A 23421-nucleotide genomic window follows, 5' to 3' on the forward strand; every position below is an offset into this window, starting at 1 on the left:
AATTATATTATATTGTTACGTTATAATGATATTATCTTGGAAATAATTACATGTAAAATACTTATAATTCTGTATTTTAATCAGATAGATCAGACAGTTCAATACTGGACTATACGTACACACTGCACTTAATACAATAATCTATCTGCTACCACTGGTTACGAGTAAATGCAGTGATCTTAATGTGATGAAATTTCATACGTTACACTATAGTGATGCAACGGTGCTCTACAAAATCAATCGTCAGTCTCAGAGTTCATCGTGGCAAATCTACTTTTTTCCTAATTTACTTCATGCCAAATGCTCAGTACAGTTTTTCTGACACCGTGGGCGGACAAACCCAGTCAGCCAATGAACAGCCTCCAATCTCTGGCCAGAGTGTCTCCGCCAATCACAGACGGCAAAAAGAATGACGCCACGAGCCCTGTAATCTGTCGGGCGTGTTCATTGGGCGTTGCTGTAGAGCTGCTGCTCAGGCCGTGAATGAGGAAGTTCAGCAGAGACGGTGCTGCTGTAGTGAGAACCCTGATCCAAAGTGTCATTTTAAGACGGAACCAACCTTCAACCATGGCTCAGTAAGTACACATTTCGCTTTTAAATTGCTTGGTAATATGATATTGAATTTCTACAACACCTTTGACTGTTTTTATTTTAATGAAATATAATATAGTGTGAGTTCTTGCACATTATCAGCATTACTTTTATCTATACTGATCTATCTACTTACTATCCAAGCACTTTTTCTGTTCAAACACAGATTGTTAACAGAGTGTCGAAATCCCTTCTATGTCATCCAGTCAGATTGACATTTGTCATAATCACTGATTTCAATAAGTTTGCTCTCTATAATCAAATATTATGTATGTTGTTTCTCATAATCTCCATATTCTTGTTTTCACAGAGCAGATATTGCTCTCATTGGTGTGGCGGTGATGGGTCAGAATCTGATCCTGAACATGAATGACCATGGATTTGTGGTAAGTCACTTCTGCAGTTGCATTTCTTCATTTTCTTGCATATCCTGTTCTGATGGTTCACATCAGGTGTAAGATGTTACAACTGTTGTCATTCCTCAGGTGTGTGCGTTCAATAGGACAGTGTCCAAGGTCCATGACTTTTTAAACAATGAAGCCAAAGGCACTAAGGTGATCGGGGCCGAGTCCCTTGAAGACATGGTGTCTAAACTCAAAAAACCCCGTCGCATCATCCTCCTCGTCAAAGCAGGACAAGCTGTCGATGACTTCATTGATAAACTGGTAAACGTCACCATGAATCGACGGGTCTAGTTTGCCTTGTCGCCATGCCAAAGTGATCAAGTAACCCACTTTTTTCCATATATTGTAGGTTCCTCTTCTTGAACCTGGAGACATTATCATTGATGGTGGAAATTCAGAGTACAGAGATACAACAGTGAGTTTGACAATCCAAACTTTTGGTCATCTGAGGTGATAACAGTATTTGATCTAAATGTTCATGCTCATCACAAACAGAGACGTTGTAAGAGCCTGAAGGAGAAAAACCTTCTGTTTGTGGGTAGTGGAGTGAGTGGAGGAGAAGATGGGGCTCGTTATGGACCCTCACTGATGCCTGGAGGACATAAGGATGCTTGGTGGGGACTTAAAGAAGTCCACCTAAAAATAATAATAATAATATCTACACATACATATGTATATGTATGTGCATTGGTTGACATTTATGGAATCTAATTTTTATTTTATTTCTTCAGGCCACACATAAAAGATATTTTTCAGAGCATTGCTTGCAAAGTGGGCACAGGAGAGCCATGCTGCGACTGGGTGGGTATTAGTTATTAATAGTGTATGCATTTATATAGACTGTGAATGCACTTCTCAGTTCTTTGTATATTTGTCTAGGTTGGAGATGAAGGAGCAGGACATTTTGTTAAGATGGTCCATAACGGTATTGAATACGGTGACATGCAGCTGATCTGTGAGGCCTATCATCTGATGAAGGATGTGCTGTGTATGGACCATAATGAAATGGCTCAGGTTAGACATCAACTCACGTCTTTAATTACTGTTGTTTTGTAATGTAGATGAACGGTCAATGATGTTGTAATTCTTCAAATCCCCTCTGTATTGTCTCTTTTCTGTTTCCTCCTTCCTTGTTTCATTTGTATTTTGAAATACACCTCACCCTGTTCCTTCTGAAGGACTGTTTGGGTCTGCTTCCTCTTAAGACTAAATTTCTTTGTCTGGTTTGCCTATCAGGCCTTTGATCAGTGGAATAAGACCGAGCTTGACTCTTTCCTCATTGAGATCACTGCCAATATCCTGAAATTCAAGGACGCAGACGGCACTCACCTGCTGCCCAAAATCAGAGATAGCGCCGGGCAGAAAGGCACAGGGAAATGGACGGCCATCTCCGCTTTGGAATACGGCGCACCTGTTACATTGATAGGTAAGATACAATCTGGCATAATTTCCCAGGTATGGGTGTGTTTCTCTGTTATCGTAGATGTATAGGGAGAAAGTAACGGCCTTAGAAGAGCATGTTGAATGAAGCGTCTCCATAAGCAGCTTTGCTGTTCACCTCTTCAGCTGATGTGTCATAAGTGGGATTTTCTGTTCTGGCTTTTGGTGCAGGGCTCAACAATAAGGATGGCCCGCTGTCCCGGGCCTATTGTGAAAGTTTTGGGCCAGTGATTAATTGCCATTTTAAAATTTACCATTACTTAATCGTGCACATTTATTTTTTGCCTTTCAAACTTAAATATTTGGTTATGTGATGTATTCTACATTGTTGTTGCAAATTCTCATCAGAATAATGTTATCTAGCAGGCTAATGTAGATGAGGCATTGTTGAATAAGCAAGAACAATTTGTGATAAGTCACATTTATTTATTTATTTATTACTTCTTTATTTGCACTTTTCACAGTGCACATTGTTTCAAAACAGCTTTATATAAAGGTGAGCAGGTTAAGATCACCATTTATGTGTTGAAAACGACAAATCAGCACAGTTTTGTATTGCGTCATCATTTTGCAAAGTGTATTTCTAAATTTGCAAATTAAAAAATTAATAAATAATATAAACAAAAAATGGCGAAGGAAATTAAAAATTTAATGAAAAATAAAAAACATTTCTATAAATAAGATATAAAAAATAAAAATCAATCATTTTAAATGAGAAATATTTGGCCTGGTCCAGCAGGAAAAAAAAATCTTGAGATCTGTGGTCGACTGAGGTTTTGAACTTGTAGTTGTGACTTCAGATGTTACTATAGGATCACTCAAATCACAAAAACCAGTTACACAATAATTGATGCATATGTTTTTATAAAGCTGTTTTGAAACTATATGTATTATGAAAAGCGCTATGTAAATAAATTTGACCTGACTTGATGTGTAGTTGTTAGATCAGGACATGGGCTTGTATATTTAGTGTCAGTGAAATGGACAAAAGGCTGTTTTGTGCAGCACTGAAGCGTGAGAGAGCAGCTATGATTTGTATGGTTGTAGAGGAGGGTTTTCTTTTCTCAATAGGCTGAATTCCAGTGCGGAGTTCACCATGACTGGCTGGTTTCCACTTGATTTTTTTTTTTTTCCCTTCCTCCACTCGCCTCTTCCCACACTTGTAGGCCTTGGGTTGGGTAATAATATAATACAAAGTCATGCTGAGTTCAGGGTTTGTAGAGTCTCATGTTTGTAGATGTAGTAAGATCTGCTCTCACAATAGTCTGGCTGATTACTCAGTACACTGAAGAGAGCTACTTTACCAGTGTCAACAGAGCCAGGGTCTGGTACCAGATATGAAGTGAATTATACATTGTGACTGGAGTCTTGAAGACACGGTGAATAGAGGCCTATAATATTAGAACTGCTCTATAGAAGTCATAGATGAATCTGACAAAGAAATGTCATATTTCACCTCAAAATCAAAAAGTAAAAATAAAAAGAGTTTGCATAATAAAAAATGTATACATTAAGGACCAATAGAATTTTTAACATTCACATTACTGTGAAACATTAATGGAAAAAAAAATCTTCCTGGATTTTTAAAAAATGAATATCAGTCTAAAAAATATATTTGCACTACATTATTGGGAATTTGGGGGGAAATGTGCTTAATTTCATGAAAATAATGTCACGATGCACAACAATTTCTAAAACTTAATTGTTTTTAACTAAATATTTTTCTTTTGATTAAAAACTGCAATTTGGTAACTCAGACATGTTTTTTTATTTTAGATGTAATTGTATTTTAATAATAATAGTAATAATAATAAAATAAAACATGTCTAAGTCACCAGATTGCATTAATAATAATTTATTCATTTATTTTTAAAAATGAGAATGTATTTTATTTTTATTTTGATACATATTATTGATTGACACAGTAATAAAGAGAGCGGAGAGATTCATTTAGCAGACATCCAAAGTGATTTTTGCTTATTGTACAATCTTTCTAGTTTGTTAATATGATCAGGTTGTTGTGTGTGTGGGGACTGTCTGTCATGCTTTGACTATCTAATGTTTTAATGTTTCCTCATGTGGTCTCTCTGACATGGTCTAACAGTGATTATAATCTTATTATGCGACCAGAGATGCAGACTGTAACTGGAGATGACTGTTTGTGTTGTGTGTGGTGTCTTTCACTCACAGGGGAAGCTGTCTTCGCCAGATGTCTCTCCTCTCTAAAGGATGAGAGGGTTCAGGCCAGTAAGAACCTCACCGGCCCCCAGGGTGTCAAGTTCACCGGAAACAAGGCACAGTTTCTTGAAGATATTAGAAAGGTGGGATGGGACTTAAAATATGGATCAGTTATATCCATGCATAGGTTTTCTGTTTTCATGTTCATGTTTGAAGGTGCATCAGATAATGTTAAGCATTTAATGGAGTTTATTAATAATGGGTTGTTTTTAACTTGATGAATATTTATTGTTATTTCTTTTTCAGGCTTTGTACGCCTCAAAGATCATTTCATATGCTCAAGGCTTCATGCTGCTCCGACAGGCTGCAGTAGAGTTCGGCTGGTCTCTTAACTATGGTGCTATTGCCCTGATGTGGAGAGGAGGCTGCATTATTCGCAGGTAAGCAAGCTTTGCTCACAGTGATTCAAAAAAATATTACATACAATTATATGCTATATTCAGATTGCTTATCGGTTAAATGCTCAAGAATGAAATCATATGAAACTTCATCTTTTCTCCACCCAGTGAATGTTGCAATTCTGCAAACACTAGGAAGTGGTGATAATGTTTCATGTAAAGATCCCACACGCACAGAAATGAGGAAACTGTTTGATTTTACAATCTCATAACTGTAGATTAGCTATGAATAAAGGTCATGAATCTTTCATTCGCAGTGTTTTCTTGGGAAAGATCAAGGAAGCGTTTGACCGAAACTCTGAGCTGCAGAGTTTGCTGCTGGATAACTTCTTCAGCAAAGCTGTACAGGATTGTCAGGTACAGGAAGTGAGCCAAGAGTGGCCACAAATAGCTCCGTTTCCTGTAATAGTGACACTAAATACACCAGAGAGAAATCAGCGGCACTAATGGCAGCCTAATGGTTACGTGCATTTATATAAAAGTATATGTACAGTAGGGCTGAACGATTTTGGAAAATAATCTAATTGCGATTTTTTTTTTACCAATATTGCGATTGCGATTTAATATGCAATTATTTTTTAAAGCTCTTTATGTTCTGTATTAATCAACCAGTGTAGACTTGCGGCGCGACGCGACAACTGTAGCGTCCGGTATAGACTCAGTGAGAAGCCGAGAGCAAGATATGCCTCGTCATATTTTCTGCATTTAGCTTTTGAATGACCAGCACCTGCCTGGGTCTGTTCGACTTCATCTATGGCTTTTCTCTTCGCTTTCACAAACCGATCCATCTCTCATTCTAAGTTACGTCCTTTGGCTGTTTACTGTTTTATTTATTTTCTTTTTCTGCTGATGGCCGACGCTCGACTTGAAGCAGCGCTGCTTAGACCGATGGGTGTGTCATCAAAGTACTGCGAGAGCTATAAGAGTCGCGTGTCATGTGACCGAGTGTAATCGCAGCCTCTGCGATCGAAAAATCGCGTTTTCTCATATCGCGATATTATCGCAAATTCAATTAATCGTTCAGCCCTAATGTACAGTGCCTCTTAAAAGTAATGTTTACTTAGTGCCTTGGGGAAGTCGTGGCCTAATGGTTAAAGAGTCGGACTCGTAACCCAGAGATTGCAGGTTCGAGTCTCAATATATACACAATGAACACAGTCTGAATTACTTTTTTATGACACCTTCTGCTCCACCTGGACTATGACGAAATATTTAAATAATTTTACATAGTATAACCATAGTACATAGTATATATTTATTTCAATACTGCATGCAGTTACTATAGCAAAACCATACACGGTACAGACTATTTTGTGTGTGTTTCTCCAGGATTCTGAAAAAGTTTGGAATTCATCAGTAAACTTATACTGTTACAAGTAGCATTTATGGATAGCATATCCTGTATTCAGTGACAATTTCATATTATTTTATGAAATGAATTTAAATTATTTAAGATCTATGCAGTCAATGAAAGTGTATCAAATGTAATCATGAAGTTTAGCACTGAAGATTTCATAAAATGCTGTGCATTGGTAGTAATTGGTTTGTATGAGCTACAGTATTTAGCTACAATATTCCAGCAATTATTTGGCAACATAATAGCATGCATAGTCAGAATGTAACATAAATGTTATCAGTCGGATTTTAAAGTCATTTATCAGTTGTTAAAGCTGCAGTCCGTAACTTTTGGCGCTCTAGCGGTTAATAAACAGAACTGCGTGCGTCTTGCGGAAGAACATTGTAGCCGGAGCTACTTCTCTCTGTTTATGTCTATGGCGAATCACGCAGGTACTGGGCTACTCCGCAGCGGTACCTACCCGAACCAGTCTAAAATAATCCGCATATAAACACTTATTATAAGTGTACCGTAGTGATTCAGGACAAGCCAAAAACACGGTTTGGAAAATTGATTCATGGTGTACTCGATTATTATATAAATTTTGTAAATTTTGAACACAAAAAAATTACGGACTGCAGCTTTAAATATGGTCTGAAAATCCACAGAGAAGTTTGGAAATGCATGTCATTTTGAAATGGAAATTATGTAGGAACAGCGGTTTACTTTAAAAGCTGATCTAAAGGTTTGTTGGTAATAATGGGGAAAATATATGTAGAATGTGTTTTATTTAGCAGTACGTTGGTTGTGTTTTGCAGGACTCATGGCGTGGGGTAGTAAGTACAGGTGTGCAGCAGGGGATCCCCATGCCGTGCTTCACCACCGCCCTGTCTTTCTATGATGGCTACAGGCACGAGATGCTCCCAGCAAACCTGCTGCAGGTAAAACTCTCTACAACTCACAAACCCTCTCTCTCTCTCTATCTAACCATATGGGATATCACAGGGATGACTTCTGGACACTTATGGTTCTAGGCATTTGAATCTCTTAGTATTCATATGGTAGAGATTTTATTTTATTTTATTATTTATGTAAAATAAATTAGAATAAAGAATTTAATTACTTTTTGTCTTTTTGGTTAGAATAAGAATTAGTACTCTTGCTTCAGACTCTTTATGAGTCTCTCCTTTTTATTTTAATACTCAAGAAGTTGTTCTCTCTTTGTATTTATCACTGGCTGAGCTAATATCACCTCTAACATTGTCACTCTTCAGGCACAGAGGGACTACTTTGGTGCCCACACATATGAGCTGCTATCAAACCCTGGAAAGTTCAACCACACTAACTGGACAGGCCACGGAGGACAAGTGTCGTCATCATCCTATAATGCCTAAAATCAAGAGTGTTATTAGGTTAAACAGCAATGAACATCATCTCCTCTCGATGAAGGACCAGAGCAGCTGAGCACATTCCTCCCGAAGAGCTGAACTTCAGCCCACAGTAGAGCTCTTACTGAAGAGTGTTCAAATGCATATTTCTATTTATACTAAATCATAGTGTATACACTATTTGTAAGCTCTGTTCTTGTAGTTTTAAGGTCCACTGTTGCAAACACTGCATTTCTGAGTAAGAGTGTTTTTTCTGAGATTCTTCTTGGTGTAGACTGGTCATGCTTTGCCCCCAGAGTTCACAGTGTTAACCCTGGATTATGGGTAACTATTGCACTGCTTTAGGCTAAATAAAGATTTCAATCCCTTTTTAATTAGCTTTTGTCTTCTTCACTCACATGCTGTCTACTGCAAACAGGATTTACTCCTGCTTATTTTTAACAGTAAATGCTAGATATGTAACTTGTTTATTTGTATACTTCTACTTTATCACCAGGGGAGGGCAGAAATGACTTTTTGGAGCAATGAGCTTGTTTACACTAGTAATGGGTTCAGCTGAGTGATTATTCTTTCAGGATGAAACTATAACAACCCACATGTAATATAAAAGACCTACAGTGTCTTTGCCTACTAACAGTTGAAATTTAATTTTTATGAGTAGTAATATGTAAATATCTTGAAACTATCCCGAGGAGCGTTACATTTTTGATTTTTTAACATTAAAAGACACTTGAGTAATATGCTCAAATAAACATCCCAGTAAAGTAACCACAGTTATTATAGTTTTTAATCTAAATGTAGTTTTTATTTCTATTTTATTGAGAATATTTAGTTTTTATTTTAGTTTTAGGGCTGACAAAGTTGCATTTAAAAACATTTACCAGTTTCTCAGCACAGTCTAGTGTTATTGCTGTTCATGTTTACTGCAGGTTTCGAGTTTGATAAGATTTATCATGTATCTACAACAAACATTTGTGTCCATCTTACTTTATTTTAGTTAGTTTTGGAGTCATAAAAATTAATTATAGTTTAGTTTCAGTAGTTCCCAGTTACATTAAATTTTATTTAAAAAAAAATTTCATTTCATTTTCCTTAACAACAATAACACTGTTCAGGTTTACATTACAGCATATGATGCTGGCAGGTACTGACAAGTAAATGACTGGTTCACGTGAAATCCTAACAGTTACATAGCACAAATATAGAAAATACATTTTTACTATGATGCTTTCTGATATGTAAGGCACATTTAGTGTTGAACCAAACATAAAGCAAGTGGAAAATGACTGTAAAAATAGGATTTGCTCCTGGTTAAGACACACTGCACCAATATCCTTAATTCACCTCCAACCTGTTTAAAGATCAAAGAGCTGAAGAGAGCAGCAGGTGCCTCTCATATATGTGTGACCAAAGACGTCACTTCCTTGTGAAGTTTTTCAAAAGGTCCAGCCACAGAGCGAGAGCTTGTAATAGAGCTCTACCCTACAGAGTAGCCTTAAAATGCTACAAGAACTCCAGAGATGAGTGTTAATCTGTACCGTATTGTTCTACTAAATACATTTTAGGTAGAATATGATGTTTATGCTATTTACTATGAAGCAACTGTTTGAAATGGTGGGTTTAAGTACGCCCATGGCCTGATTACTCAGGAAAAGAACATCTCAGTGATTAAAAGCCACTTCAAACAGAGGACACACTAGAACTAGGCAGTTTAGAATAGTATTGTAAAGGAGTCGTAGGCGAACTGTGCCGAGTCATCATGGTGAACAAGGCAATTCAGCGCATGGAGAGCAGGACAGGAAGTGGACACCCTATTTTGAGCTGTCTGCTGATTAATTATGCATCGGCTGGGGAGGAGTCTGGCTACGGATGAAGTCTGACACAAACACGAGATGCTGCAGTTTGAACCGACAAATACCAAAGAACAACACTTCCTTTAAAAGCCAAAGTATGTATATGATAAAGCATGTTTCGTCTTAATGCATGATTACGGTTGTGTTAAGGTGACCTAGGTGGGTGCCTTTTAGAGCATGTGGGGGGTTGTTTTTTGTTGAAATAATATCAATTCCATACAGGAATTATGAAATGAATTACTGTACATTTGTTAAGGATGTTTTTAAGTTTACAAGTACCCTTATGAAAATTGTTCATGAATGGATGTCCTCACAATAAGATAAAATAGTTCCAAAAATGTGAACAATAACCCTAGATATTACTAAATAATATCTTCCCCTGTACTGTGTTGATATCTTTTGTGAAGGTACCTCTCTAAAACATGATGATGGGAGTTAGATGGGACAATCGAGCAGCGGTTGAGAGAAGCATGTTCATTATGCGGGTGATGCTGAGCCTGTTTCCTCTGGTTCTTGTGGTCTGGAATGGTGAGGCGTCACCTGTACAAGACAAACAATCACACACCAATGAGGTGAATCTCTTATTTAAAGTGTTTTAATGGGGGAAAACGTGCATGGGCTCATATTTGTTAGTATTTCCTAAGATCATTGTCAGTGGCTAAGAATAACTGGACTGCAGTGTTGTAATACTGTTAATGCTGTAAAAATCTATAGCAGTTATCTAATACTCAAGCCCACAGATATGTCTCGTCTTCTAGATACTGACCAAAGACCAGAAGGACTTGAAGAAGATGATGACGGATAAGGCTGAGCTGAACCTCACTAGTAAAGAACTAGCAGACCCTGATTTTCTGGGAGAGAAGTCTGTTTTTGAACCAACCCCTCGAGATAAATCTCCTTGCAAGCTCTTCTTCTGGAAGACCTTCTCCTCATGTTAAAACTAGAAAACAGAACAGAGAGATGAGTCTGTTGAAATCTACAGTCCTGCCTTTGCAGTTTAATGCATTGCATTAAAATCAATGTGTATGCCTTGGCTTCTGCTGTTCCTGTATTGTATTTTATGTCTAAGGACTTTGAAACTACTTATTGTTCGAGGTAACAAAAAAAAAAATACAAATAAATCTCCAAAAAATACAATGGCCTTGTGCATGTAGCCTACACTTTATACTGTTTGACATCCAAGCCTAAAATACTGTAATAAAAGTTCTACAGATCCCTTCATGTCAGTCCTATAACTTTACCTTCAAAATTATAAATAACACCGCTATGCTACGTCATTATAGCTTTGCTTAAGAAAATCAAACAACCATCATTGTGAAGTGTAGTCATTATTAAGTGAAGGATTGGCACCACTTAACGGCAAGACAAGGAAACTTCTTCTTCGTAGATGTGGCTTGCAGATACAGAAGTAATCTAGCACTGCAGGTATGTAATATTTTGATACATATATGTCAAAAGCAATTGGTAACTTGAGACAAGATATATGGTTTTAAAGGAATTTTCTGGGTTAAGTCAAAGACGACAGCGTTACTTTGTACCATATTTGATTATTCAAAGATAACTTAGCCCCATTAGATACTTTTTTAAAGAAGGGCACTTACAGTAGAAGTAAACAGGGCCCAGTAGAAAGTTTAGTTTTGCTGACAAATATGTTGACATCAGACTAGAGAAAAATAATCGCTTTTAACCAACTTCGTTGTCATGACGACGCAGTTAATGCAAGTAGTCCAGGTAACTTACAGGTGCATCTCAATAAATTAGAATGTCGTGGAAAAGTTCATTTATTTCAGTAATTCATCTCAAATTGTGAAACTCGTGTATTAAATAAATGCAATGCACACAGACTGAAGTAGTTTAAGTCTCTTTTCCACGACATTCTAATTTATTGAGATGCACCTGTATGCATGTCCGCACAGATGATCTGACTGCTTTTACTTGGAACGGAGGGTTTGGCATACCGTTAATTTTAATCCGAAGGGAAACAAAATGCTCTCCTTGCGTCTCTCTGGAATTCCAATTGTCCGAAAGCCTTTTGAGTTTGATACGTCTTCACCTGTCATCAGGTGAGTCTACTGGTAACAGTCATATCATAGTACTTACCTGTGACAAAATCTTCATCCGCTCAGGACAGTGGTCCCACCGAAAATGGCTTTCATTCAATTCAACTTTATAACCCCAATAATACGTTAACGTAAAGATTTAAGAGCTTAAAAAAGTTGTCTACATTGCAGGTCAAGTCCAATAAACAAAGACTTTAAATTTTATTAACTCGTTAAAGTTTAGTAAGAAAATTCATTGTTTAATATCATATTCAGCAGTTATTTACTTCAAGGAAAAACTATCTGCAGTTCTACTTGTTAAACTGATATTCCACAAATAAGACAAACAGCAAAACCACTAAATAGTATGTTTGCGTTATATTAAAAACTAGTACTTTGCAATGTACTAAACAAGTACGTTAAACTTCAAATGAAATGAATGCAACATTTCAGGTAAAATAAAAAGAGATACAGTTACAATTCCTCTGTGTATGTTTATTAAGTATTTTGAAAAATGGAAATCCTGCCAGTGATTAAGTCATTGATAACACAAACCCCATTCACAAAATCCTATCGGTTCACCCATAACAGAACACTATGAAAAATAGGCCTTTTCAACTTTCACTACACTATATTTACAGTGGGACAGATCATGAAAAAGCAATCAAACAAAAGAACGACTTAAAAGCAAGATCAATGACTGCATTGACTTCTTGCGTAAAACAGAGCTGGAAATACACAAGCATGAACATGAAGTCATTTGCAATGGGACTGATCCATAAACACACTGGTTTAACTTTGCTTTTAGATTGCAAAGGACTGTCTTTAGTCACGCACTCCGGCCAATTGCGAATCGTCCATTGAAATTTCAATAAGGGAAATCCAGGGAAATCTGGTTACAGTGAAGTGATGTAGTCCCTTTTCAGGTTAAAGGCATACAGCAGCAGTCTCCACAGATGAACTGTGTGAACTTCAGTCTTCAGCTCTCCCATTAGGGACTTCACTCAGGGTTCTGAGGTAAACCTGGGCCAGCCGCGTCCAGCGTCCCTATACATGCGAATTAAATAAGTGTTTGCAATTCAATTAATGTCTTGAAGCAAATAAGCCACTATCAAAATAACTAGTCAAATTATTTTTTATTTGAGTTCCCTTAGATTCACAAAACATATATAAAGCATTCAAAGCACAGAACAAAAGCAACCTCTTCTTGAAGCATTCTTCGCTTTCATCAATACATCACCCCAGTTAAGCCACTCATTGCCCTCATTCACCGCCCACAGACAGCATCACATCAAGTTCACACATATGTGTTCAGTTACAGCGAGATAGAACGCACACCATACACAGCATTCACATCAAATTATTAAGCAAGAACACAAATACTTAGTAGGTCACTTAAAACATTCCACTACATATCTTTTTTTTTTAAATGCAGCTCTTTAAATATGATTGCAATATAAGAAAGGGAGGAAGGTAGACAGAACAAGAGGGACGGAAGAATGTAAATGAACGTCCTTCTACAGAAAAAACACTCGCTGCCTTCGTTCACACTCGTTCACACAGATTCTTCTCACAGTCTCGCAGTCAAGTCGCTTTTCAGCATCGCACTTGCGTTCAAGTTCTCTCTCTCAGCGCGTTCGCTCATTCAGTCTCTCACTCCTGGTGCACCAGCACTCGTTCACACAGATTCTTCTCACAGTCTCGCAGTCAAGTCGCTTTTCAGCATCGCACACTTGCGTTCAAGTTCTCTCTCTCAGCGCGTTCGCTCATTCAGTCTCTCACTCCTGGTGCACCAACAATTCATCACCATATCACTCTCAGCTCTCAAAAAAGCGGACAGATTTCATCCATAAAAAGGGTGAAAAAGACAACACCCACCGTCTAACACAGTATATGCAGAGTGAAGCTGTGCTCTCTGGTGGCAAAGCATTTACACATGGGAAGAAGGGAACTGATACTGAGATCGCTCGAACATTGCGGCCAATGAGGGGCTTCTTCCCGGGAAATTGGAAAAGAGGTGATGAACTGTAGAAGAGATTTATGAAGGCTTGACCATAAAAAACGTTGAAGGGAAAAAAAACTGCAGAGAACACAACTCAAATGGCTTTCCACATGGAGCATCTTTAAATGTACTGTACGTTGAGAGGGCACTGAAATGGTAAGAGATGCTCAGATATGTGGGCATACTGAATGCCCGACACAAAATAAATTATATCCATAAAGAAAAAAACAACAACTTAAGTGTTCATTTAATTCCTAACAAATTCAACCACTCTAAATTAATCTTAAAGAGCAATCATTATATGTATACAAAGAACATTCAGTTTTACAAAATCAAAGGGCAAATATTTAAGGGACATAATATCGGACTAAACTTGCTTCTCTCAAAATACTTACCATATAATCTAGATATTAGGATACTTCGAGACCCAATTGAAATCTCTCTACATTCCCCAGCTGGACTTTGTCTCCATGCTAGATCCAAAACCGGAGTTGAACCCACTGCTCGAGCCCGAATTGGTTCCCGCCCCCCACCCAAGACTAGCTGAGCTGCTGGTGTTGTAGCTATTGCTGCCCGTGTTGTAACTCGGGTTCTGATCTCTACTACCGCTGTTCTGTCCGCTAGGGGTGGTGCCGGAAGCGGCTGTCTGATTCTGCTGATTGGCCAGCATTCCCATCATGCCCCAGCTACTCTGAAGTGCTGCCTGAGCAGCTGCCATCATGGCTGGATTCAAGCTAAGGGCCCCAAAATTCACATTGCTGTTGGGACTGCGACTACTGCCAAAGCCCTGCCCCCCAAACCCCCCGAACCGCCCACGATCCATCATTTGCCTACTATTATTGTGCTTAGGCTCAGCGTTGGAGATGTGCACACTGGTTCCTTTAATGATCAGGTCCTCACCGCACAGAGACTGGGCAACCTGGAGGAAAACAACCATGTGTTGATTTGAGAAGAGAATGAGAGCAAGCCAAATAACGAGAATGGAAAAGACCAGAAGACCGACCTGATCATCAGCAAAGGTGACAAAGGCAAAGGCTCGGAAAGGTTTGGGAATGAACACGTCTGTGACTTCGCCATACTGCATAAAAAACTGTCTAAGCTCATCGGCTGCCATGTCCTCTGTGCAGCGGCCCACAAATACTTTCCTGCTTCTCATAGGCTCATCCGGACCAGCCTGTTCCATGAAATACTAGATCATTTAATAGAAAACAGGGTCTACTCATGCAATGTTCACAACAGCAAGGGCATCCCAAAACATTTGAAACATGAAATGTGTATATGTTCAAATATAAACCCTTTAATACTTATAAGCACAAGTATAACTTATATATCAAAATGTTAACTGTGTGGTATCACGTGGCATTAGTGTTGCTGAAATACCTTTGAGTTTGGAAGTTTGCAGTCGCACCATCTTCCATCAATCATATGCCGCTGGGACATGGCTTTTACTTGTGTTTCATAGTCTGTAAATCTTACAAAGCCAAATCCTTTGGAATTTCCAGTTTTTGCATCTCTTTTCACCTGAGGGAACAGGTCATGCATGACATTTAAGTTATAGTTCACCCAAAAATGACAATTCTATCATTATTTACTCATACTTTTCCAAATCTATATGACTTTTCTTTCTTTCTAACTCCAAAGGAGTTGTTTAAAGCAGAATTCTGAGCTGCTTATTTTCATACAAAGAAAGTGAATTATCAAACACTACTTCATTGTGGCAGATTTGTAGAAGAAAAAAAAAAGCTCAAATTTTTCCCCCAATAATTTCTTATGGTGGTAATTTTTGACCATGAACATCACAATTGACTTTTTTTCCCAAAACCATTTAGCCTTTTCTAATCATGTCCACAATTTTCTGTGTATTTAACAAGTGCCACAAAAGTCACCTAGTTTTCCATTCCATTCCAAAAAAGAAACTAAAACAAGAGTACTTTGAAAACGTCTGAGGGTTAGGTAGGATTTTCAGTAAATAATTTACAATTTCAGTCTTTTTTCCCCACGCAAAGCTATTGTACTGTTTCAAAAGACTTATAATATTGCAGAAAAGTATTGCCAACTGCTATGATGCTTTTTTTTTTTTTGTCATTTTTGGAGCTTGACAGCCTAAAAAGCCCTTGGCAGCCCCCATCCACTTTCACTGAATAAAAGAGAGCAACATAAACATTGTTCAAAACAAATCCTTTATGCTCCACAGATGAAAACCCATCATATAAACGCGAGTTATATAAGAGGGTCATCATATAAGAGAGTGAGTAGTTATTTCTTTTTTTTTTTAATGTTTGGGGTAAACTATTTAGGCTTCATACTAACCTGCACCATGATCACGTCTCCAAAAGTGCTGAAGTAATCTTTAAGGTCTTGCTCTGATGTTTTCCATGGCAACCCAAGCACAATCAAATCTGATGTCTTCTGCACACCTCTCTTGATCTTCACAGCCGATGCAGCATCCATTTCATCCATCTTCCTCTTGTTATCTGAAAATGTATGATATTTTATTATTCTAGTTATATGGTTAATTTTAAAACAATCAACTAGATTTGCATGCTCAATATGCATTAGTAGTAGATAACTGGGTGCCTGACATAAGACCATATTTTCTGTGCATCAACAAACACTGCAATCAAATAAACCCAATACTACTAGATCTGATGTTACCTTTTGGGTAGTTGACCACGTACACCAGATTGCTCCAGTCTGATTCGGGTGCATGAAGAACCCCCTCCACTAGTCGTACCCCTCTCATGCACTGAGACACGGGGCTACGGTATCTAAGGCCGCAGGCACCGGGAAACTGCGCGGCGACGGTGGAGAGCAGCACGGTGCCGTCCTCCTCGGACGGAATCTCCATCGGCTCCTCGTTCTCATCCTCCGCGACGCGAATATAACACTCAGTCATGTTTATACCAAGAGCGCGAGCTGTGCTAACACCTTCAAGATCAATAATTCAGCTATAAGACAACAAACGGGGCTGAAACTGAAACTAGGACACCGGAAAGACCTCAGAAGTAAACAACCACAAATCGGTTGGCAACAAGTCTGATGTCTATTGTTTACGTGCGACTGTTGTCAAATAATGCGGGGCGCCATTAGCTAAGCTACTTGCTAACCGCGCGCACGTTAGAAATGAATGGCGCGTCGCACCCAGTTCCCGCCAATTTTCACGGTGTGCAAACACCTAGTCATCGATTGTACTTGATTATCTACCGATTGTGATCAAAACAAGCAACGAAAAGTAATAAAAATAACGAAAATGCGTGGACTAATGCATCCAGTTGCCGTTTCGACCCCCTAAACTGAGAAAATGGCCACCAGATGCGTCACTGCAGGAATGACATCATCAGTTTGGAGCGTCGCATCACAGCACATGGAGGGGTTTGTGAATGTAATATGTTTACTTTTTAAACGCATTACGTTGTTAGTTTGTGGTATACTATATCAGATGGTGTGATTTTGTCGTGTCTGTTTGTGATCTTGATGGACCGGTGGGGTTATTCTTTTTATTTAAGGACGTTGAAATTATGTCAAATATACAAGAATCCACTGTAGTGTTGAAAGCTTCTCCTCATATCTCATCTTACAGGTTTGTTACATCAGATTTAGAACAGACAAAAGCACTGGAAAACAATGGATTTAAAGACAAAGGCCTGCAATATTACCAGTCTGCAACTGAGTTGATTGCGTGAAATAATCTATGTATTTATGACAAAACAATATTCAAATAAATAAATAATAAAAAATCATAATAACTCGAATCAGCTAAATATATTGGTTACTTTAATAGCTTAAAACGTAAAAATGGGAAAAAATGGGTGATAATTTTGTCTGTGTTGTAATACTGTAACATTGTTTCCAACATTCAGTTGAAAGGCTTCATCATACAATGTCTGGTTTCACTTTTGGAATCCGAAATGGTTTGATCGGCCATCTCATGGGTGTTGTTAGGACCTACAATTGTTTTTTATAGTTTTGTAATGGCCAAGAATGACACAGCCAGGTTTACTTTATGCTGCCAAACATTATGTAATCAATATTCATTCTACCTATAAACATGCGATTTTATATCACAATTACAACTGAATGAAGGTATACTGTGCTGTAATCTTGCATAGTTCTTGATAGCAACTGTTAACTCATGAAGTGGCCATGGCATTTTTATTGGAAAAGGTAAAGCCTCATGTGAGTTAGAATGAGTGAATGAAAGAAAGCAAGAGAGATTTTTATTGCCATGCAGGTGCAGGTTTCCCCCCTTCCATGGCTTTTTTCACACTTGCGTACGTGTTGTATAATTTTATGATGAAGTGGGTCAGCCTTGCTCTTACACTCACTTGTAACCTAAAAGGCCAAACACAGCCGACTTGTTTGCATTATAAAAGCAGTTGTATCGCCTCTCTGTCCTTAAGAACCAAATGAGCCATGGCGCTGATGCTCATAAGGGTTTTACTTATTTCAGTTTAAGTAACTAGATGGTTATGCTTTAAGTATTTTCTCCTATAATATTACTAAAATCATTATTGTTGCCCTTTGCTTCACATAGGCATTTCATTTTGCCCCTATGGGGAAATGTTGTGCATCTTCAGGAGAGAGACTGGATGGGCAGTCCATCTGCAAGCATGACAGGTAATTATTACTTTACAGTATGTTAATCTTTATTCTGTAGTAAAAGAATTAAAACTGGCTGAGTTTTATTTTTCTAGAGGGTGATGTGGAATGTTTCTCTGAGTACATGGAACTCTGGATCCATAGAATGAGAATTGAGGGACTAAGGCTTTGGCTGTCTGGAATATTACGGATTCAAGGTGAGATATATGGACATTGAATTTCTGACCTTAACACAAGAGAAGAAAGAAACAGATCTGTGGGTCACCATTAACAGATTTTCACCTATAAAATAAAAGTTTTTTGGAAAAAAAAAATCGTTATAGTATCCACATTACATATTTTACACTTTGATATAATTGATATGTAATTTATACTAAATGTAGGGTAAGACTGACAGATTATTCTTTATTATTTGGTTAAGATCCCATTTATGTACTTTATGACAGAATTGTCTGTCTGTAAAACGCATCTTATTGGATTGTAGTGATGTTATTCCTTTCAGGGAATATTGTTATTCTGTTGATATTCTAGAAGTAGTTTTTAATAAAGACAGTGCACCATAATTTTGATTAAAATTGCATATTAAACATTTTATATATATTTTTGACACAAAAAATGGACTTTGATGTTGACAAGCAAACAAAAATAAGTTATAACAGAAATAATAACATGTTCTCTCAAGCTGTTGCACAAAAGAATAACTTGGAACATTCTCAAATATTTTAATAGTATATAAAAATATTAATATATATTATATAAAATATGTATAATAATATGTAATATTATATCTAATTAAATTACTTTAAGAAGTCCGTATGTCACACAGTAAGACAGACAGTGCAAGGTGTGAGTATCACCACCATTTTAAAGTTTTATAAATCTCTTGCTCTTTTCAGTGGGTTTGGTGTCCATGGAGAATCTAAATCATCAGCTTTCTTCATGTGGGTTTGTCCTGCACAGAGATCTGGAAAAGAACTATATTTTCAGAGTCATGTACAGTGGATGTTTTGTCCAGTTAGAGGTCAGAAAATGTCCTTGTTTGTCACTGAAACATATTTGGTTCTGCAGTGTGTTGCTAATATAAACATCTGACCCTTTTTTATCACTGTATCTCAGAATAACATTAACATTTTGCAGTGATTTTTCAGCATGACAGTTATGTGATTTTGCTGAACCTGCTGAAGAGAGTAAGTCGTTTTGGAGGCAGGACTCAGAAGTTTATGATGAAGTGTCCAGCAGTGTCAGCGCCTCCTAACAGAGAATACATCCAGTGTGATTCAGACTTCATTCAGGTAAGAACAGGGTGATAATTCCTCTCCTCTTTTGTTTGTTCTTTTTTTTTTTTTTTTTTTCTCAAAGCTTTTTTTGGTGTTCAAGGTTACCAGAGAGATCCCTGTGGATAACTGGAATAATGAGGTAATTTCTAATAAATGTGTCCATATGTGAGGTTATGAACAGATTAATGTATATAATGTGGAATGTTCCTCATATGATTTGTCCAATCAGCTCGACTGGTCTCTGGCCTTGAGAGGGAGTCTGGTGGTGGCTTTGGAGGATTCCAGTCTTATTCAAGTAAATGTTGAAATGCACAAACCAAACATAACAGTTCAGGGGAGGAGAGACACCATTTTAAGTCCTGTGCAGGTAAGACTGTGCTGTCAGTTTGTGGCTGTGAACATTTGAAATAAGTTAGCAACAGAACACATATACAACTTTTATATGCAGAAAGGAAAAGGAGGCATTCATTATTTTAAATTTGAGGAGTATTTTTGTCACTTTCTCTTGTAACTGAAAGCCCTTGTTAATTTTTCTGACCCTGTTTGAACTAGAATTATTTACAAAATTGTGCCACCTAATGGTATGTAATTGAATAGCATATTTTTGGATTTGTGCTTTGTGCTCAAGTTGAGTTAAAAATATCCAAACTGGCTGAAGAATTGTCTGTAAACCTCTCATTGAATCCATCGTGTGCTTTAAACAGTGCAACAGGAGGTTTATTTTCATTAAAAGTCTACATATTTTTTAGGTTTTCAAATCTGAAGGACATTTCTTACCTCTCAAACTGGTCAGTGGCCATTATGCCTGCAGCATGGAGGCGACCTGCCCAAATGGTTTGTTATTATGGTCATATCTTAGCACTTATCATCTTTATTTTTCAATTTTGTATCTCTTACATATTTGAATAGCCATTCTGCATGTTTCTTTCAGTGAACAATTCGTCATCTGAAGACACGGTGCTGCATGTCTATAAACGGCGTATGGGCTTGACCAAAAGAGGTGGATATCAAAATGAGACCCTGTCAGTAAGCACTGTGATTGTGGAACAGACTGACAAATTCACCTGGTCAGAGACAAGTGACTTTGTGCAGCTTATCATTCCCACATCCCACATTCAACAGAAAAAGGTTAGACGTTTATAACTTTAAATATACTGTATACACATTACTGTTCAAAGGACTGTTTGAAAGAAATCAATACTTTTATTCAGCAGTGATGCCTTAGATTGATCAAAAATGACAGTAAAGGTATTTAAGATGTAAAAAAACAAATGCAGTCTTTTTAATCTTTATATTCATCAAAGAAAATAAAAAAATCGCTAAGAAGTTTCTTAAGTACCAAATCAGCAAATTATAAGAATTTCTGAAGGATCATGACACTGAAGACTGGAGTAATGGCTGCTGAAAATTCAGCTTTGCCATCACAGGAATAAATTACATAAATTACATATATTAAAATAGAAAAACAGTGATTTTAGTGTCTGCAATTTATCTGAATACAAATAGTATAGTATTTTATACATATATATATATTTTTTTTTTTCCTAATATAAAGCGATTTCATATGAAAATAGTTTTGTATTTTAGAGCTTTCAAATAATGATATTTGCATTTTGATTTCATTTTATTTAAAAAATGTTATAGTTTATAATTGGGTAAAATCTTGTAATTGGTTAAAACTGTCATTTTTATATATATTTATTCTATTTTTTAGGAGTGCATTGGTCAGGCAGGTGAGAAACTTCAGCAAAATTTCTACAAGATAGATGCTATTCTCACCTTTAAAGAGACAAATCACAAAATGCACTGGACCATGGAAAACACTTCACCTTGTTCAGGTTAGGGTCTGTTCAAAAAGTTCCTGAATCACTTGAAGGTGTAAAAAAGAAAAAAAAAACTGCACAGGGCCGTGAAAACAGCTCACCATGTTCAGGTTATTTACTTTTCGACTGTCTGAGTCCTCAGTCAAGGTATTTAAAACTATAAATTGCTACAATTGTTTTTCAGAGATGTTAAAATCACACCTCCATTTAACGCATGATGACTCACAAGAAGCTAATGTGACAACACTTTCACTTGAGGGTATTACAGACAAGCCAGAAGTTCCTGTTGATTCCAACAAAGAGTTTACTCCTTCTGTGCAACCAGAGATGTCTACAGCATCACAGACAGCAGATGAAGAAACCAGTACAACCTCAGTACAAATCCAACAACTCCAAACATCTGAGGCTCTTAGTACTTCACCAACGGAGATAGTGACAAAATATTTGCAGCTAGACTTTACGGCCTAAAGCACAACAAAGATCTCTCAAGAAGTTCATCTGTGCATCATTGACTGTGAGGGGCTGCAATGCAGAACGGATGGAAATGCAGGTACTAACCGCACACGTGCCAGTGATTTTACAAACAACACTATTACTATTGGTAGTCCATTAATCACAACAGTTGTAATCACAGTTTGAAATACAGCTACACATTTAAGCACCATTTTCACTCAGACTGGGATTTACAACACAACAATCAAGTGGAGCCATGCATCTTTTCCGCTGACAAGCAAAGTGCCGTTGGAATCACATGTGGGGAATGATTACATCTAAGACTGTGTTGAATAAATGTGGTGTCTAGAATTAAAAAAATTGGTGTTAATTCTCAGGTTGCGCTGTAACTATCCCTGTCGCTTCCCTGAAAGAAAGAAAGTGCCTGGCAGTTTAGCAATTGAAGCAAAATTCTTGGCTCGCTACTTTATAATATTACATTATGCTCAAGGAAATAGTGTCTTTAGTACAATTTCTTTAATCTTTTGTAATGTATGATTATTTAGATTTATTTATAGATTGTTTATTTACTATGCAGCTCTCTCCTAACAGAGATACTGTATTGTAATTGGTCAATCACAGCATTCATATCGCTGCATATCAGATCAGTCTCAAAATCGGGTCTCCATCAACTGTCAGTTAATAATTCTAAATACACAAAAATGACATTATTTAAAAAAATTTACAGTATTGACTACTGTATACTGCCGTACATAATAAAACAAATTGGACCTATTGTAATTTATTTCGCTTGATATACTTTTAATAAATAATAATAATAGAAAATAAAAGCTTGAACATAATTAAATCACTCTTTTAATTAGTTAAATATTTAGACATTTAACAGTTACATACTGGCATTTTTTTCATGTCTCTTGTATCACACAGCGGACTCACTCACTTGTTTCTTACAAATGCAACTGGCTCCATCTTGTGTCTAAATCATTGATACTAGTAAAAATGACCTCAGCACATTTGTATGCGTTGGATATTGTGTCCTCTAGAGCTTTGCACTCCGGCACAGTGTAATTCTCACCCAGGGGGTCAGAGGGGGGCCACGCTGCCAGAGTTTTCTTTGGCATCTGTTGCATGAACTTGTGAACAGGAAACACAATAACAGCACAAAGTACACCAGCATCTCAAGTCTTTCATGTGGCTGTTCTGAGCCATTATGTTATTTGTGTAGGCTTAAAAATTATTTTCATGTCCCCCTCATTTTCTTTTTCATACGAGTTGCACATCTGTGAGATGTTTGAAACCACACACTGGTTAAATTTTACATTTATTATGTTCCCTTTGACTTTAGAGAAATAAAGAAAATCTGTGATTAAAATAGAAAACTGCAAAAAAAAAACTTAAATATAACAAACTAACGAACACTCACAATTCTTACTGTACAATTCTATTTTTTATAATATAATATCAGAATTTTTTTCTACAGCTACATATATAAACCTAGATTTTAGCTTTAAATGGGTTTCAAATGACTTTTGGTCTGTGCTCTATCTATCTGTCTATCTATCTCTCTCTCTCTCTCTCTC

The 23421-nt window shown here is 37.1% G+C and overlaps 3 protein-coding genes and 1 pseudogene across 7 annotated transcripts; 3 read left to right on the forward strand and 1 right to left on the reverse strand.

The window, feature by feature from the left end:
- Positions 1 to 455: 455 nt before the first annotated feature.
- LOC107695776 (6-phosphogluconate dehydrogenase, decarboxylating-like) lies at positions 456 to 8169 on the forward strand. Its single transcript, XM_016495817.1, has 13 exons — positions 456 to 575; positions 902 to 977; positions 1077 to 1256; positions 1345 to 1410; positions 1491 to 1609; positions 1727 to 1796; positions 1875 to 2009; positions 2232 to 2421; positions 4626 to 4756; positions 4920 to 5053; positions 5329 to 5428; positions 7226 to 7348; positions 7682 to 8169. Exons 1-13 carry the CDS (start codon positions 484 to 486, stop codon positions 7799 to 7801), a joined length of 1536 nt encoding a protein of 511 aa, XP_016351303.1. The 5' UTR covers positions 456 to 483; the 3' UTR covers positions 7802 to 8169.
- A 1482-nt stretch (positions 8170 to 9651) lies between these two features.
- Positions 9652 to 10685, forward strand: LOC107695746 (somatostatin-2-like). The gene is made up of 3 exons (XM_016495770.1): positions 9652 to 9743; positions 10056 to 10220; positions 10407 to 10685. The coding sequence occupies exons 2-3, from the start codon at positions 10071 to 10073 to the stop codon at positions 10584 to 10586; spliced, it is 330 nt and encodes a 109-aa protein (XP_016351256.1). The 5' UTR covers positions 9652 to 9743; positions 10056 to 10070; the 3' UTR covers positions 10587 to 10685.
- A 1457-nt stretch (positions 10686 to 12142) lies between these two features.
- On the reverse strand, positions 12143 to 16603 carry LOC107695779 (TAR DNA-binding protein 43-like). Of its 5 annotated transcripts, none has more exons than XR_001635031.1 (7): positions 16345 to 16603; positions 16000 to 16163; positions 15070 to 15210; positions 14693 to 14863; positions 14524 to 14608; positions 13566 to 13712; positions 12143 to 12734 (listed from the first exon to the last, which is right to left on the reverse strand). XR_001635031.1 is itself a non-coding variant. In XM_016495821.1 (6 exons), the coding sequence occupies exons 1-6, from the start codon at positions 16583 to 16585 to the stop codon at positions 13618 to 13620; spliced, it is 912 nt and encodes a 303-aa protein (XP_016351307.1). In that variant the 5' UTR covers positions 16586 to 16603; the 3' UTR covers positions 13374 to 13617. The 5 variants fall into 5 exon arrangements, 3 of the variants coding, with proteins under 3 accessions (XP_016351307.1, XP_016351306.1, XP_016351305.1); XR_001635030.1 differs by having other exon boundaries at positions 12149 to 12734; positions 14693 to 14878; XM_016495821.1 differs by lacking the exon at positions 12143 to 12734 and having other exon boundaries at positions 13374 to 13712; positions 14693 to 14878.
- A 366-nt stretch (positions 16604 to 16969) lies between these two features.
- Positions 16970 to 22587, forward strand: LOC107695778 (uncharacterized; annotated as a pseudogene).
- Positions 22588 to 23421: the final 834 nt, after the last annotated feature.

This window comes from Sinocyclocheilus anshuiensis, unplaced genomic scaffold (genome assembly GCF_001515605.1).
Source record: "Sinocyclocheilus anshuiensis isolate Anshui unplaced genomic scaffold, SAMN03320099.WGS_v1.1 scaffold234, whole genome shotgun sequence".
NCBI classification, from domain to species: Eukaryota; Metazoa; Chordata; class Actinopteri; order Cypriniformes; family Cyprinidae; genus Sinocyclocheilus; species Sinocyclocheilus anshuiensis.

Excerpts from the sequence above, each read along its gene's own strand:
- LOC107695776 (XM_016495817.1), top strand. The coding sequence starts at position 484 with ATGAGGAAGTTCAGCAGAGACGGTGCTGCTGTAGTGAGAACCCTGATC. Across the intron at positions 576-901 it reads CAACCTTCAACCATGGCTCA|AGCAGATATTGCTCTCATTG; the intron begins GTAAGTACACAT and ends TTGTTTTCACAG. Across the intron at positions 1,610-1,726 it reads GGAGGACATAAGGATGCTTG|GCCACACATAAAAGATATTT; the intron begins GTGGGGACTTAA and ends TTATTTCTTCAG.
- LOC107695746 (XM_016495770.1), top strand. The coding sequence starts at position 10,071 with ATGATGATGGGAGTTAGATGGGACAATCGAGCAGCGGTTGAGAGAAGC. Across the intron at positions 10,221-10,406 it reads AACAATCACACACCAATGAG|ATACTGACCAAAGACCAGAA; the intron begins GTGAATCTCTTA and ends CTCGTCTTCTAG.
- LOC107695779 (XM_016495819.1), bottom strand. The coding sequence starts at position 16,585 with ATGACTGAGTGTTATATTCGCGTCGCGGAGGATGAGAACGAGGAGCCG. Across the intron at positions 14,879-15,069 it reads GCAAACTTCCAAACTCAAAG|TATTTCATGGAACAGGCTGG; the intron begins GTATTTCAGCAA and ends TAAATGATCTAG. Across the intron at positions 14,609-14,692 it reads TCACCTTTGCTGATGATCAG|GTTGCCCAGTCTCTGTGCGG; the intron begins GTCGGTCTTCTG and ends GTTTTCCTCCAG.